At 32.7% G+C, this 18748-nt stretch overlaps 1 protein-coding gene across 1 annotated transcript in view; it reads right to left on the reverse strand.

Annotated features, from left to right (window-relative positions):
- Nucleotides 1-12051, reverse strand: part of LOC132700669 (juvenile hormone esterase-like) — a 32080-nt gene extending 20029 nt beyond the window's left edge. The window contains exons 1-3 of the mRNA XM_060668149.1: nt 11940-12051; nt 11750-11887; nt 6344-6481 (exon numbers count right to left, since the gene is read on the reverse strand). Coding sequence (XP_060524132.1) covers nt 6344-6481; nt 11750-11887; nt 11940-11981 — 318 coding nt within the window. The 5' untranslated portion in view covers nt 11982-12051. The remainder of the gene's footprint in view (nt 1-6343; nt 6482-11749; nt 11888-11939) is intronic.
- Between the last annotated feature and the right edge of the window lie 6697 nt (nt 12052-18748).

The following is an 18748-nucleotide window of genomic DNA, read 5'->3' on the forward strand; positions in this document are numbered from 1 at the left end:
TTAAAATTTTAATCAATGATTTATCCATAGCGTTTGTTGTTTGTGGATGAGTTAAAGATCTTTCTGCATGTCACCCAACAGAATGATTTGCAGGAAACTACAAAACGCTGTGCTCAGTATATAAAATGCTACGATTTTGCATTAATTAAAATATTTAAGGATTTTACTGTTTTACTTTACTTTAAGTGTTTACATGTTTAATTTTTTTGGCTGAACTTAGATTTCTTCATCGTTAGTCTCATCGTCTGTAGCTTCATATTCCAGATTGTCATCCTCGACATTTTCTGCATTTTCTACTTATTTCCACCATTATTTTATGTCAGCCTGTTTGAAATGTCTTGGTAGCCACGACTTTTGTGTTCCAATTTGTTTTGAAATAAGTTTAGAGGTATTAAGTCATCTGGGTCATAATCAGCTAAATTTCCGGTGAAAAGTTTGTGGCAACACTTTCTGAAGAGTTTGTGGTCACTTTTTGCCATGAATTAAGAATAATCCTTTAGTGAAAAAATAAGATCTAAAATGCCTATTCGGTAATACAGGTTGGATAATCCGATAGCATTTTGAAGCAGAACTTTACGGGCACTATCGCTGTTTGTTCAAGATAGAAAAGTGATTCATTCTTTGCTGGATTTTATGCTTGGCGCCGTTGCTTCTTTGCTGTGAACTAAAAATTTATTTTATCGGGTAATAACTTCCATAAAAGTCCTGACTCTCTGTGTTTTAAATTTGCTGAGGGAGAAGATCGTAATCTTTTATTACTTCGCTTAGTTTTGCAATAAAAGCAGCTGCTTTATCATTTGATAACGTCTCTCCGCAAATATAATGATGGCTTAATCCATGTCTTTTTTTAAAATTAAGAAGACAGCCTCCGCTAGCAACAAATGCATCATTTTTATAAATGCTTTGGAATAGTTGTCGAGTTTAGCCGCTAGGAATTCAAACGAAAGTCGTTGCGTCGTTGCTCAAGAAACCAGCAATATCTCTTTATCTCTGGATGTTCTGCTTGCCATAAAGTTTTATGAGAGCCGGCCCAGAATGGCCAATTTCAACAGATCTACAATCTACTTGATCATTATCCTCCATGATCAACTTTTGTTACTCCAACTGGAGTATCTTAAGATTAGACAGACTTCTTTATCTGTGGGCACCCTGCATAAACTCGTTATTAATTCTACAGACTGTCCGTTTATACGGGAAAGAATCAATTTCGTAATTCCACACTATAATTTTAAGACTGGACCAATATGATGCATCAAGCATGTCTGGATCTTTTATCATATTCCTGGCTTGTGTGACTTTGACTCACCGTACACTCATTGTTGTTTGTTATTGTTTCCAAAAGTGAAGGTAGTCTGAAGGACTATTAACGTATTGTTCGTTTTTTTCTATTATTGCTATGGATAACAATCGGTTTTAAACAGGTGTTAGTTAGTTAGCCAATTATTGCTTTGTTATAAATAAGCATTATTATTATCAACTGGTCTTTTGGACCTCGAAGTCGTGACACATCAAGAAATAATTATTCCAATTGCTGCTGCAACCGATTACTTTGTAATTCTCTGAAAGCAATGCTCGCATCTTATCATTGAATGTCCCTTAAGGCAAGAGGATTGAATAGTTTATTACAACGCGATTTTTAAATGTGAATTAAAAAATGCTAACAAGAGTGTTGTCAGATTTACAACTGCTAATATTTTTTTTTAACACTTCAGAATTTTTGTGGTTTTTGAAGAGAGAAAACTTTAGAAGTGTATTAGTGAAGGTTACATGAAATATAAATATCAAGGCAAAATCTGACAACATTGCTGTTAATATATTGGAATTCTGTACGAGGGGAATTGCCGCGCGCAGAGCTTGTATAGTACACCTTTCTGCCGCTAGGTTGTGGATAGTACAACTTATTGCGAGTTCAAAGCGACCTTTTAAAGTTATTATTTATTTGTTCACTTGCAGTGCCATTTTTTGTTAACGCTGCTTTTTTGTTATTTCGTTTTCTTCGATGGCAAGTTTAAAGATCAACCTGCAGCTGTGAAATTTTGTTTTCTGCTCGGTAAAAGTGCTGCTGAAACTGTTTCAATGTTAAAAACATGCGATGGGAAAAACTCAAGTGTACCAGTGGTTTGTTGGCTTCAAAAATGGCGACGAGTCAATTGATGACGTTCTGGACGTCCATCAACTGCTCGAATCGACGAAAATATTGAAAAGATTCGAGAGTTTGTGCTCACAGACCGTCGACAGACAATTGAACAATTATCAAAGATTAGTGGGTTGTCTTGGAGCAGGGTTCAGCGAATTTTAACCGAAGATTTGGGAATGAAAAGAGTTGCTGCCAAGTTTGATCCTCGTGTTCTGACTGGCATGCAAAAAGAACATCGAGTTGAAACATGTCGTGCTTTGAATCAACAGCTTGAACCGGATCCAGATTTTCTTTCGTGACGAGTCATGGTGCTATGGTTACGATCCAGAAACAAAGCAACAGTTCAGCCAATGGAAGACGTCACTTTCTCTCCGTCCAAAAAAATGTCGTCAGGTCAAATCAAACATCAAAACGATGCTGATTTGCTTTTTCGACATCAACGGCGTAATTCATGCAGAGTTCGTTCCAACCAGGTAAGACCGTCAATCAAGCTTATTATCTGGAAGTTTTAAGAAGATTGCGCAACAGTATTCGACAAAAAAGACCCGATTTGTGGCGGACAGGGGACTGGTTCTTTCACTACGATAATGCACCTGCACAGACAGCCATTTCTGTTAAGCAGTTTTTGACTTAAAATGGCATGGTTCCTCTGCCCCCATGCACCTTACTCGCCTGATCTCGCTCCGTGTGACTTTTTCTTATTTCCAAGTATGAAAAGGGACATGAAAGGACCGCGATTTGACAACATTGAAGAGGTCAAGAAAAAAACGAGGGATGAGCTGTCGGCTATAGCCAAAGATGAATATAAAAAATGTTTCGAACAGTGGAAGCACCGCTGGGACAAATGTATTAGTTGTAATGGAGAGTATTTTGAAGGGGATAAGGTCGTTCTGTGATTTTCAAAACAATATATAGCTTATAAAAAATGATTCCGGTTTTTTTTGGGTACCCCCTCGTATGTCCAAAAGCTTGAGAGATATTCAAGCGTTCAAGTACTTTTGTCTTTGATGGATCGAAGATGTTGCGAGAATATTGGACAAGTGGTAAATCTGGTTTTAACATTATATTTCTTAATAACTTTTGATACGTTCTTAGTAATGTTTTTAATATAAGGAAGCAGCACAGTGGCTAATATGGATCTGGTTTTGCACTCATTTTCTTTGGAAGATGCTGATTTAGTGACTTTATTGAAACGCTCTCTATTTGAGAGAAAAGCAAATGATAGTCAAGAGCTCCGTAAACAAGAGAGTTGATAAACTTTTTTGTCCGGATGGTGATGTGACAATTCATATTAATAGGAATATCTAAAAATGGGAGATTATTATTAGTTTCTAATTAAATTTTATAACCTATGTTACGGTGGATAGTGCTTTAATAATTAAGGAAATTTTTGAGGAGTTGTCGTTCATGAAGCCTAAACCCGTATAAAAGCAGGTACAGAGTAGCATACAAACAAGTTTCAGTTAAGCTTCGAACAAGCCAACATGATGATTGGTGAAACGTCAGCAAGTTCGATTCAACAACAAGCGACGCTTGTTGCCTCCATGTCGCCTGCAGCACTCTAAAGCTATAAAGCGGCTATAAACAGTTTTTTTTTAAATTCGCTGTGCTTTAAGTTTTTTGTACTCTTTTTTTTAAGTCAAAAGTGAATGTTGTCGTCACAAGCTTTAATTTTTGGGAAGAAATTTACTGGATGTGAAAAATTTTTCACCAAACAAAGTATACATACATCCGGAACTTCGTCTATCTGTTACGGAAAAACTATTATCAAAAATATGAAAATTTAGAACTAAACGAATGTTAATGAGGGCAATCCTGTTACAATACCTTCAACATGCCAGTAAATTGAGATAGACCGGAAGTGAGTTAAATGGAATAACCTGCATATTATTACTTTACATGTATAACACCTAATACACTATAATGAAATTGAAATAACTGGCGAAAATCTTTTTGTTCAAATGGGAACCACCTATTTACATTTACAAATATTGCAAATGTCATTTTTGACATAAAATGTTAAATATTTCAAAAATTTTAGCAATATTATATAGAGCGTTCCATTTAAAATAAATAAAACTGGCATACTCTTCCGGTATATCCCGATGTACTTCTTACACATATTATAGCTTCACAATATTAGTTTAATTCGCAATTTTCGATTTTTTTCTACTTATAATTTTCCAATAACGCATCAATGGACACGCTGTATATTCAATCCGTGGAATAAACAGTTTATGAAAAAAACATACATTTTTCTGACTTGTCGAACTTAATCTCGACACCAAAATAGGCGTCCTTGTACCTACAGAAATTTAATTTATTGGGAAGCACTGGCAAAACCGATTTTCAACATTTTTTTGAAATATTTATTAGTAATCGGTTTTATAATTGCCTCTCGATAAATTAAATTTCTGTCCAAGGACGCCTACTTTGTTTTTGAGATTAATTTCGATTAGATATGAAATAATTTACAAAAACGTAATTTTTACGTTGATTTGTATATTCCAGCGAATTGAGAAAAGTGTACGGGATGGGCCTGTTTATTATGGCACCTTAGCAGATACTATAAAGATTAAAAAAAGTCTATAAAGTATACTTTTCAAATATTATAAGGTTATATAAACGGGTAGTTTTATTTTAGTGGACAATTAGAAATTTTCTTATTAGAAATTGAACACCCTACATGCTATACTTAAGTCTTGCCGTTTATAGAATATTATGAATTTTATGTCAAAATTGATATTGCAGACCTAAATATGGATTTCTCTGATTGCGAGCCATTGTGATATATTTGGGGTTGATTTTATAAGAGGGGGTCTACTTTAGTGATCTGTATTGATGCTTTAAAAATAAATAACATCATTGTGTTTAAAAAGTATTAAAACTATAAATAAAAAAGTCTTTAAAATTCATTTTTTTTGAAAGGGTGGGAAGGGAGCACCTTATTTATATAATACTATAGCATGAATAGTGACTTTGTATAAGGTTGTCTACTTATAGAAGTTATAAATTATGAAATATTAGCAATAAAAGTTTCTTCCATTGTGAAAATTTTATCAAAGCGAGATATGGTGAAAAAAAAGAACAATGGAGAACTACAGTCACTCAATTATTTTGACAAAGTCATTTTTTATTGTTATTTTTATTTTAATAGTAAAAAATGTTTTTATACAGAAGCTTTTATAATGATGATAGTAATAGTAAATAACTTTTGATTCAATTTGTTCCATTAGTATCCCATTCTATAAGGAAATATATAAAAAAGGTTTTCAGTTGCAGAACTCGATAGATATACATATTTATATATGTAAGAAAGCATTGAGGCTCAGGCATAGATATTCAAATATTAATTATGTTGCTTTCATATACAATAAACAACATACAAACAATTTTTTCATTTAAGTTTTTTTTTATATTTTTGAGAGGTTCCGAAATAAGGTGTCAAGTCTAACAAACGGCATTCACTAATCGGTCATTAAGTCTCATTACGAAGCCCTAAAGCTATCTCCAGTTCCAGATTAGAGATATTGCGCGTTCCAATACACTTCCCAAAGCCAGTGGGTCGGAAAGCAACCCTACCCAAGGTTCGTAAGAAATACAATGTTAAAACAAGACTTAGGACTTGCCTAAAAATCTCTCAACAACCATAGGCATGAAATAATACTCAACTAGACTGAAAGAATAAGAAAGAGTCTTAAGACTACATAATCATAAAACCACATATCAAATCTTATTTAACCAAACAAAAATTCTTCCATGAGTTAATATAAATCTTTAAACAACTAAATAATGTTAACCGCGACTCATCTTTCACCATTTGGGAATCAATCATCAGAGACAATGTTCATGTCCATCCTTTAGTTCCGCCTGCAGTACATAAGGAGGTCAGAGTAGAATACAAACAACGAACTATTAGTAAAAATATACAAAGTGCCTAAAATAGCTGCTATTGATTATTACAGATGCGGGGCACAGGCAGATTTCAATAAACTTTTTTCTTAGTTTGCTAAGTTGTTCCGAAAAACAAAGTTGGTGATGTGGGCCGCGAATACCCGGACATCAGATAAACAATCCGACCATGGTAGAAAATCGGTACATAAATGCGCCATTTTTAAACGCAGCGATTTCATATTTTCTAATTAATATATATATAATGAAACAAAACCCGGAAAGACTGTTAATCGGCGAAAAAGTTGTACTCACTGAATAGGTTGGCGTGAACACATTAATATACAAACAATCTTCATTCTCATTGTCGGAATCAGACTTCACTTGGAAACAAATATTATCCTTCTTTGAATCGTCTATTATACCTTCCCAATCGCTTGCTGGTTGTGGAGCCTTAAAAAGAAATGAAAATTTGTTATATTCATTTAACGCTCAGGAAAAAAGAACTTTTGAACATTTCATTGCAAAAAAAAAATCGTTAGTATTATACGATATGATGAATCAATTTTTCAAGAAAAAGGGCGATTTGATTGGAAACGGTTGGTTCATTTTAATGTACGGTGCCATCTTGAATTTTGAAATTCTTTTTATACAAAAATTTATAATATTAACCATGGTTAAAGTAAGTACAATTTTAAAGTTGAGGCTCCACCCATTTCTACAAGGAAAGTATTATATCTCCAAACACGCTTAACGCATTGTAATTACATCGGACTTGTTGCAAAGGGTTTTTTCCGAGGCTACCAAAGGCTGTCAAAGTCTTTTGATGGCCTACCGTTAGAATTACTTTGCGTTTGAAAAATGTTTATTGCATTAAATATGTCTTATTTAACTTCATTGTAATACCCTGTCTATAAAAAATCGACGCTTTAAGGAAGAAGAAAAATATTAACGATGTGACATTTTTCGTTGTTTTACAATATGCATTATTTGCCTGTTTACACCATCTTTTCGCAATACTTACATATTTCAAAGCGTTTTATTCGGCTTAACGATCTTGTTTTGAGTGACAAGGTTACTAGGCCGTACAATACAATGGACTATAGACGATACGTGGCATTGAATCACATGTATTCGGGAACTAATTGTCATATTTTTATGAAGCAGAACATGTAATTTCAATTTGACATTTTACAATTTCAATACACATTTTACACATGTTAGTATTAAATAATCTATTAATTCTAGTTATTAAAGAAAAACTAAGTGTAATTAGAAATAATTGAAAATGCAAAGATAATAAAGTACTGTCAGCTGCTGGGTAATTTTCTGCGACTCAAGGGTATCATAAAACAAGTAGAAGATAAACGCCAAATTTCATTTATTATTAAAAATAACAACCCATATAGTGGATTTGTTTTTCAAAATACAGCCTTTTTGCAAGTGTTAAGATATTTTAGTTCTTTCATTAGGTCAGAATAAAAATATTAAGATTTTGTGATATTTGATTATGTGCACAGATAGAGCAAACGGTATTAAACAAAATCCGTTTGAAATTTTCTCAGCTTTAAAATGGCACTTACTTACTTCGTGATAAATATTAGAAATTTTTGAAGAAAGCGATTTTTAAAATTCAACATAGTAATTGTGTGTAATGTGTAATGTGTTTTTTTGTTACTATTTTTACGACCGTCCATTTTTCTAGTACCGTATCTCGTTGCCTTTACTGGGACACCTGGTTTGTTTTAAAGAACACAATTATTTATTACAATAGTTTTAATGTATTAAAAATGTTTTGACTCAATTTTATTCAATAATTGACTAATAATACATATGTTCAGAAATATACCGTCAATTCGAGATGTTGCATAATTATAATAATTTTTTTTTTAATATATAAACACATACTTATAATATAAATTAATCTGCTCCTCGGGATTACTCTGAAATAACAATTCGTTTAAGAAAACTCATAATGAATTAAATTGGATTATATATTAGAAAAAACAATTTTTGAATGAAATTTTTTACGAATGAAAATATTTGCTAATGATTTTATGGCCCACTGTACACAAAAACGATTTTAATTATTTGCGTCATAGTCAGAGAAATGCTGTTACCGGCAAGATTTATCAATAGCGGACCAACTATTCAAAAAATCTTTATTTTTCTAACGAACGATACCAGGGCCAAAAAACCTTGTCGAAGATATTTAAAGTATCGTCGCAAAAAATTGTTTGTGTATTTTAGTGAATTAGGAATCTAGATAGAGAAAATGACTATTGAAATTTTTGAAGAGTATTTCTACCGGTATCAGAATTACTTATCATATAACATATTCAAGTAGGTATGCATTGAGTGGTTGTCCATTATGAGTGAAATGAAACATTAATAGTGGTCTTCCTCATAGAAATTGACTACAATTATTCAAAATAAATTTAAATGACCAATAAACACAATAATAAATTTGGTTAAAACGTTTCTGAAATGGCCACCAAAACTACATTTCTTCAAAAAATTCTAATATTAACCATAGTTAAAGTACTGTCTTAAAGCTAAGATAAAGTTTTTTTTTTGTTTACTATTGTTTATTGTTCTACAAAAAAATGGTGGAAGTGTTCGCATATTTTCTTAAATGAATGGTTAACCTATTTTATTAAACGCGGAGTGGCTCAATAGGACTTTTTCTAGACTATCATTCTTACTATGTGTCACGCAATCAGATAGTCAAATAAAGATCTAACAACCTAGTGAAAACCGCATCTTAACATCTTTATTCTGACTTAATATCTGATAAAAACAACTTAACGCTAAAAAAGGTGAAATTTGGGAAAATTTTGCGCTTTACAGGTTGTTAATATCAGAATTTAACAAATATTACACTTATTTGGTTCAAACAAAATTATCCAGTAGCTGACATTACTACATTGTGATACCCTGTCAAGTTTTCAATTAATTTAATAATATCACTATTGTTTTCATTAATTATTAAGTTTACTTAACTAAACCAAATCTAATAAATTGTTGAAGAGTATGAAATTGTCAAAACATAAAAATGTCAGCCAGAGAGTAGTTTGGTGCCCTTACGAAGGTATTGTGAAAAACGCAATAAAGATAAATAACATTTTATTTTGATTTTAAATAACATTTGAGAATTTACAAAAATCCATTAACGATTTTCTGTCGCAAATTCCTGATTACTAGGCATTGGTATCAACCGGTTAAGTGCAACTTCTGTCCAAAATCCAAATTTTTTTGTGGCGTTAAGTTCTTTTATTCACATTTTATGTTAGTTTAGCTTAGTTTTAGGTTAGAGTAAAGATATTGACCTGCAGTTTTCATCGGATTGTTGTGCGCTTATATCTAATGACAATGATAGTCATATCGGTGCATATATTCTTTTTGCAGACTTTTTTAAAGATTATGTCAGAAAGCGCCACCTAGTGGCACGGATAGCAGGATTTCTAACTTAGGAAAATCCCCTTGTAGCCACTCCAAAAAATGTTAACCTTTTTTAGAAATATATTGAATATATATAAGAAAATGTTCTAACATCCACCACTTTCCTTCCAGAGATAGAACAAATAGCATTACGCAAAATCATTTGAATTTGTCTCAGTTTTAAATCAGTATTTTTGTTGTAACCAACTCTTAAAACAGAATTTTCTCTTGACCGATATTGTTAATAATTTTTTCTTCAAAATTCTAAAACTTCTCGTTTCCCAAATGCCGTACACTGTTGATTTCGGAAACCCTGTATATGGTAAAGCAGGACAAAATCTTGATGATGTAAGTTTAAAAAATTAAAACTTTATATTAAGATGTTCCTAGATATATTTTTTGCACAAATATTCATCTAAACAAACAACTTTATACCCAAATGAACGTTTTATTTTTCATAAATTTTATCTGACTATTCCGGATATTTGTACAACCTCGATTATTGTACTCAATCGCTAACAAAATGAAAGTGGTTCCTGACCACTGGCAAAAATGTGTATGAAAAAACATAATTTCATATCTCCTAAAGCGATAAACCCCGTTTGTGACAATAAAACATCGTCAGCAATGCGAATTTTATTGAAAAACATCGGCTGATAATAATCAAGCAAAACAATTTTTTGAGTGTTTTTTTGTTAGTTTTGTTTTTCAAAAACATTTATAAACAATTAGATATACCTAACTGGTGAGCACTTAAAAAGCATTTTATTGTCCTCCCAGTCAAGAATCAGTTATTCAAAATTCAACAAGATAATGATTTTGAATTTTGTGTGCTGTTGTTTTTCTCAATTATGTATTGTTCTAAGCTTCACTTAAATATTAATACATTTTTATATAAGGAGTTTAAAATTTTAATGTCACAAATCTCACATAATGGGAATTTCAAAACGAGGGATGAGACACAGGATAGCTCCAATTAGGACAAAGTTATGGATGAACCCAAAAAAAATCCAGTAAAAAAACGATATTTTCCGAAAACATGGCGAAACAAGTGAATTTTCCGGTTTTTCATTTTATTTTTTATCAGATTATTGTAAATATTTAAAGAAAACCTACATCTAATTTTCTCATTGGATTTGACCTCGTGTGGTTTTCCGTAAGAAAATTTCACTCCAAATTTTGTCAAATAATTAAAATTTATTTGTCGATTTCCAACAACGACAACTTTTGTCTTCATCAAGTACCAGCAAAAACATAGAAGGTTTGGTGGACTTGATTATTTAATTGCAATGGCAACTTAACCTAAAAATTATTTCAGTTTGGAAATTGTCAATCGGTACGGTGTAACAAGCGGAACAAGAACTCCAAAGCTATAGTGTTACCAACGTTTTATGCAAGCAGTTGCAGGAATATTTTGTCGAAAGGTATAATCTCCACTGACATAGAATTTGTGAACCCAAGAGCTGAGAAAAAATGCTAAATGTCGGAAGCTACAAATGGATATTCTGTTATTATAAACGTCAAAAAATGTCCAGCATAATTCCACGAGAAAAAAATTTCTACTAAAATTCGTTCGCTGCCCATGGTTTTGTTTTGTAAAAAATTGCAGGTGTGGAATTTTCATTAGGTATTTTCAAGTTCATCTTTTATCTAAGTTTTTCAAGGCATCATGGATTTGTTCTGTGTCCATTAATTATGTCTTTTAAAATAACATATTTTTTAGATAATAATATTTATTACAATTCATCTAAATTCATATTATTATGACTTCTTGTAGATTTTTTAATTATTTGATACTATTTGATATCTTTAAATTTGTAATCACGTACAATTATTATATTAATAATTATATTATATTATCATGAACACCGTCAATCGATAAAAATTGACTTTAATTAGAGAATGATATTAAAACACGAACAGAAAATATTGAACATAGTGACTCATGGAAACATAAAAAACTTGAGACACAGCAAAAAAAATTCAAAATGAAAGTAAACGAAATCAAATACTGAGATCTGGACTAATATTAGTTTTAGGGTTTAACATGATATAAATGATTTGTTGGACTTGGAATTTACCGTACTTGTAATAGTTTACCACCAGTCAAAAATGATCGGTCTTGCAAAGAAAGTGACTTCGGTACAATCGGAAGTAAGCACATCACCCGCAAAAAACATTACAATGAAACAGAGCACTGGGTTCAGAATTCTAACCACGAATATTCTTACAGAAAGGCTACCATGAAGAACTCTGTATTTATTAATCCACAAAACCCACCTGAAAGCGTAATCTTCCTACAGGTGGTTGTGCGTACGGTATTCCCTGAAACGCGTAAAATTCCCCTTTTGTAAAAGTGTTCACTACAGTGCCTAACACCTTTCCATTTCGAATCTCTACGATTGGAGCTTCACTTGCCTAGAAATGTTGTGCAATTGTGCCAAATCTCCAAGTTAAGGACAAATCTTACCACCAAGGTGATAGCTGTTGCGATTACTATAACTCTCCTCATTATAAAACAAGAAATACAATGCAGTTTCTTACAATGACTGAATACTTGATTTGAGCAATGGCCTGCATCATAGCGGTTTTCTATGTTGTGTATGTCAAGTGCCGATACAGTGATAAACGATAACATAATACGCATAAGAAAATATATTTTATATACAGTGACTCTAGTTTTAGGTAGTACAAATATTATCAATCGTATATGCTGTATCCCATTTCCACCATAATAATTTTTATTAAAGTAATAAAATTGCAAAAGAAATAAATTTGGCTGTATTGTTTCAAACGAGGTCTATAATTATAATTGGTGAAATATAATTCAAACCAACGGACTCCCAGTGGCAACCCTGCAAAGTTGACTCGTCGTTGGGCTCTTGACTGTAATCTCGAAAGGTCCAGCTCGTCTCCTAGTTGAGTATCGGCTTCTCCTTTTTGCCATCTCGTAAGGGGTGCCCCGGAAACTATTGCTATGCAAGTGGTTTAGGCCATAAAGTTAGTGTTAATTTTTTCAAAGAAACTTGACGAGCATATTAGTATGCTATTTGCAAATATTCTGTATTTCTCCTCCCATCCAACAAGTCGGTATATAGTTGGCTGTCCAAGCTCAGTTTTACCAATCCATTTCGCAGCAACAAATTCAACAAATCAACCATTTTCAACACGAATACATTCACTGACATGACCGTCAAAGCGTGGGAAATATCTCCGAAAACATCCGATTGCTCCCAAACCCGTACGGTAAAAACCCGAAAATGTCCGAAGTGGCTCGGATTTGTGGGAAACGAAAATGACGTGGTAAAGTGATGCTTCCCGCACGTTAGATCGGTGTGTAATTAGGCATTTTACAGACGGGAGTAGAAAATAGTATATTATGCAACAAGTGCGGTAAACGGCATTTGACTCACGAGTTTTTAATAAACGAGTGAGTTAAAAAGTTTACCGAACGTGTTAATTATGTGATAGAATATGCTGATGAAATGCTAGCTTCAGTATTCCCAGTATCTGCGACTCGACGCTTGCATAAAAACTTTATATATATGAGAACTTTGTACTTTGTGTTCAGTTCTCCTTGTAACGGGTTAAATAAAACCTCGTAGTTCTGTTTGTAAAACAAAAAGGTGTTTTTTAAAAACGAGACCCTTCGTTCGAAAACCTTAACTGGCGCAATCGTGACGGATTTGGGGTAGTTTTCGGTCAAAGCACGTCATCGGGACGATGGATTGGATCGCGAAATGTGGGTTTCAACCCTAAGACTCCAAAACGAACCAGTGATAGACTGTCTGACCAACCCAACGTGATTGAGTTCGACTGAGGGCAAGGAAGGCAAGAAATCACCCTCGCAAGCAGTGCTATGCAAGGAAAATTCCAATAGGAAGAATAGGCTGACGACTAAGAGAAATCAAGGTTAGTGCCCAAAATTCCTATTGTTCATCTTCCCTGGTTAGGACGGTGGAAATAATTTTAGGATTCTTAGTTTTAAGTTCAATTTTAAGAAATTTCAAAATCAATTAAATTTATGAACGAAGATAAAGACGTCGACAATTTAAGTGCGTTTTTTACTTCGTTAAATTTTGTGGAAAAGAAAGTAGAGAATAGTCAAATCAATTTGAAAATGAATTCTAATCAATCGTCGAATTCAGGTGTAAATTACACTTTGTTAAAAATGTTTATAGATAGTATTCTGCCATATAATGGTGATCCCAACACTTTAAATAGTTTTCTATCAGCTGGAGATTTCCTTTTTGATACATATGGCCAAGCAAAAGACGAAATTTTAAAACAATGTTTGTTAAGGACTATACGAATGAAACTTGTTGATCGCGCACAAATTCTAGTAGGCTGTAGAATGGAGTTAGTAACGTGGGACAATATTAAAGTAGCTTTGTTAAATTGTTTTGGCGATAGACGAAACTTAGAATGTTTAGAACAGGATTTGTTTATGGCCACCCCCTTTAAAAATGAACATCCTATAGATTTTGGGAAAAGATTACAAGTTTTAAGAAGTATCCTTGCTCAAAAAATTAATGCATTTCCTGCCGATACTATGGATAGTGCAAGCAAAGTAATTCATTTACGTCAATACGATCAAATTTCTTTAAGGACGTTTATTAGAGGATTACCAGGACAATTACCAAGTATTGTAAGACTTGAAAATCCGAGCTGTATAGAATTAGCTATGACCCAAATTACTGAAGAGGAAAATTTTCAATATACACAAAATATCTTCAGAACTCCAATTCAATCGAAAGTTTTGCCTAATACTTCTATCGAAACCGTTAAACAATTTTCACAAAATCCAAATTATTTTAGTAACCAAAATTTTAATTATGTACAACCGATTTGCCCAACAAATTATTCTCAAAACAACAATCACCATAACCAAAATTTTAGAATTAGGCATGATCAAAATCAGTTTACTCCCAGGACTAATAGTTTTCCCAGAGGTCCAATTAATATGCCTCATACCACGCGAAGTTTCAAGAAATTTTCCTACAAATAGGCAAGTTTTTGGCCCACCTAAAAACGTATTTAAACCGACAGGTCAGGTACCTAACAATAAACCCGAACCTATGTCAAGAAGAACAAACTATACCATACCACGCCAAAATAATCAAATTAACCATTTCAAACCTACTGGCTCTAGAAATTTTATTTCGCAAAAATTATACCAAATCGACGAAAGTAACGCGGTACAAACAGATGAAACATCTGCGGTATTTCAAAATGAAAATATTCACCAAGAGGAATAATCTGAAATTGAATTTTCAAATCAAATTGAATACTTTAATGACACTCAAAATTTTGACGAACACCCTGAAATTGAAAATCAAATCTCTCAAAATTTTACAATAACGAGCCAATGCGACTCAACGAAATGACATTAGAAATGTATACCGAAATTAATAATAGTTTACCGTACATCCAGATTAAAGAACCCGCAATTAAACTTTTAATTGATGCTGGTTGTTTTCACTCGATTCTTCGACCTTCCATTGCAGAAAAATTTTATTATGAAAAAATATGTCATTCCCCAACTATTATTAAAACAGGAACTGGTGAAAAGGAAACTCTATTTAACGCAGATATTCCGGCTTTCCCAGAATTAAAGGCTAATACCAACCTATCTATCTTTTATTCTTTTTGACTTTCATAAATTTTTTGACGGTATATTAGGATTAAACGACCTAAAACGTTTTAATTTTTCTATCGATCTTGTCAATAAACAATTAAGGAATAATACAACTAATATACCAATTTTATTTAGACAACCACAAAACGAAATATATTGTATTGCTGTGAATGCACACGAAATTGTTAACGTAAGAATTCCAGTAACACAAAACAATGATGTTATTATTCATTCATTTCAGTCATTGAAGGTCTCTATTTTCCAGAAACACTTACTTTATGCAAAAAACGGAACCAGAAAAAACGCAAACAGAAGTTTTTAATTACACTGAGTTTTATTTTTCCCACAACCTCTAAATGTTTTATCTTTTCCGGACTTTCATAAAGAAAATTTTGAACTTTTTAATTTAGAACACATCTTACCAAAACATAAAGAACAATTTAGTAAATGCGAAATTTCCAAAATAATTCGTTGCGAACATTTGAATTTAGAAGAAAAATCTGCTATAATAAGGCTTTGTAAAGAATATAACGATATTTTCCATCATGAAAACAAAAAGTTAACATTCACCAATAAAATCAAACATTGTATAAGAACAACGGATGAATTGCCTGTATACACTAAATCATATAGATACCCCTTTATCCATAAAGAGGAAGTTCAACGGCAAATTAACAAAATGTTAGACGACGGAATCATTAGACACAGCCAAAGCCCTTGGAGCAGCCCCATTTGGGTAGTCTCGAAGAAACCTGACGCCAGCGGCAAGCAAAAATGGAGGATTGTTTGCGACTTTCGTAAGGTAAATGAGAAAACGATAGACGACCGCTATCCATTGCCTAATATAAATGATATACTCGATAAATTGGGACGGTGTAATTATTTTTCAACTATCGATCTTTCATCTGGTTTTCATCAGATCGAAATGGATCCGGAATCGATTGAAAAAACAGCTTTTAGTGTCGAGAATGGTCATGGTTTGTTAGAATGCCTTTTGGATTGAAAAATGCCCCCGCGACATTCCAGCGCGTCATGGATAATGTTTTGCGTGATGTACAGGGAAGGGTTTGTCTAGTATAACATGGACGATATCATAGTATTTTCGTCATCCCTAGAAGAACACATCAAACATCTTAAACTTGTTTTTCAAAAACTGCGACAAGCTAGACTAAAAATTCAACTAGATAAAACGGAATTCCTACGAACCGAAGTAGAATTTTTGGGTCACATAATAACAAAAAAACGGAATTAAACCGAATTCCAAGAAAATTATTGCAATCCAGAAATTTCTTGTACCGAAAACAGCAAAAGACATTCACCAAGCCATTCACAAATTGTCTAAAGAAAGGAGCGACCATCAAACACACGCCAGAATTTCTAGAAGCATTCGATCTTTGTAAAAATATCTTGTGCAATGATCCAATACTACTATATCCAGATTTCGAAAAACCTTCTATATTGACAACGGACGCCTCTAATGTTTCTATAGGAGCGGTTCTCAGCCAAGGAAAAAATGGTAGAGTGATCTTCCCATAGCCTTTGCCTCTAGGACATTGAACCCGGCTGAATACAATTACACAACCATAGAGAAAGAATTATTAGCAATCGTGTGGTCAACAAAATATTTCCGACCATATTTATTTGGCCGAAAATTTGTGATAGTTACCGATCACAAACCTTTACAATACCTGTTTAATATGAAAGAACCAAATTCCAGATTGCTAAGATGGCGACTAAAACTGGAAGAGTTTGATTACACAGTTCATTATAAGAAGGGCAAACTGAACACCAACGCTGATGCCCTGTCACGCATCGAACTAAATATGATAGATAAAGAGTCACTTTTCGGAAATCCTGGAGATATTAATGAAGACATCGATAAATACATACATGTAGAAGATCAAAATATAAGCCTTGAACAATTGGAACAAATTGAAGACGTGTTTAACCCTCTAGAAAATGTAAACACTCCAAAAATTAACATCATCTCGGACATTCAAATTAAACCGCCAAATATTCCTAATACTGGTGAGACAGTCAGACACTCAGCAGCTGAAGATCCAATATTAAATATACCAATTACCGAAAATATTTTAAATACTTTTTCTAATCAAATAATATTTAACCAAAAAACGAACGGTCGTTATGACGTGATTAGGAGTTACCCATTTCAAAATAAATCTAGATTTTCTGTTTATTTAAGTCAAAACTATCAAAATGAAATAATTAAATTGTTTTTAGATTATTTGGATCCAACAAAAATGTACCGCCTTTATGTACAAAACATCGAAATAGATTTAAATCGAGAACTATCTGTTTTGTTACCAAATACATTTAAAAACCATGCTTATAAATTGGTAATATCGAAAACTCTTTTAACTGACGTCACTGACAGGACAAAACAAAAAGACCTAATATCATCATGAAAAAACCTGTCATCGTGGAATTAATGAAAACCTAATAACCGTATAAAAAGAGGTTTAATAAATGTTGTAGGTAAATTATCGAAATGGCTTTTTGGCACTCTCGATTCAGAGGATGGACAAAAATATGATAGAATTATCACAGAACTTGTACGTAGTAAACATTCATCTGACATCCAACTAAAAAAGCAAACCTCGTTGATTCAACAGCTGATTGACAACTATAATGATACTATAACACTTCTACAGAAAAATCAGGAAGCTATAAAAAAACATATAGACATTTTTGAATATAATTCAAACTATTACTGACATTACTACTTTCATTAAAGCTCAAAATACACTAATGCAAATAATTCTAAATTGCCAAAGTTTTATAACATTTTTGGATAATTTAGAAAATGCCATTACATTTGCGAAATTAAACACATTACTTCCTGTAGTAATATCGGCGGCTGAATTAGAACAAATAATTTTTAAACTGACTATTCTCTATGGTGATGATCAAATTCTAATTTTTGAAAATCAAAATAATTATTATCAGTTAGCAAACTTACAAGTTAAATTTACAAAAGATAAAATAATTTTTGCCGTCCATATTACGATTTTTCTTAAAGAAATTTTTGAAATATTCCACCTGTTCCCAGTACCTGTGAATCACTCCTTAATTACACCTAATTTACCCTACCTAATATTGGGCACTAACATGCAACAATATCAAGAATCAATCTGCCCAATCATTGAAGACACCTACGTTTGCGAAAATCAACTTACCCAGCCCATCGGTGATTGTGTGACAACCCTCATTAAATATGCCGAAAACAAAAATTGCCACGTAATCAATGTAAATTTTTCAACGCATATAATACGACCAATCACTAGTAGATTTGTTTTGATAATACCATCCGAACAGAAACTTAAATTACAAATGAATTGTCGAAACAAAGAAATAGCTTTTATTGAAGAAGCCTGCCTAATCAATGTTCCATATAATTGCGGTATAAGTACCCAAAATAGTGAGCTTTGGAATAAAGAAGAAATTTTTAAAGCAACCCCATTCTCACTGCCACCCATTAAAATTGAAAATATGGAACATCACGATGTGAAGTACCAGCCACTCAACTACAATCGATTGATCTCAAAACGATCAAAAAACTACGAGAAGCTGCGAAATCATCGATCCCCGACATTGGTTATGAAATTCATCCAGTCACTTGG

The sequence above is a fragment of the Cylas formicarius genome, unplaced genomic scaffold (genome assembly GCF_029955315.1).
Source record: "Cylas formicarius isolate icCylForm1 unplaced genomic scaffold, icCylForm1.1 PGA_scaffold_4__25_contigs__length_36172078, whole genome shotgun sequence".
In the NCBI taxonomy this organism is placed as follows: Eukaryota; Metazoa; Arthropoda; class Insecta; order Coleoptera; family Brentidae; genus Cylas; species Cylas formicarius.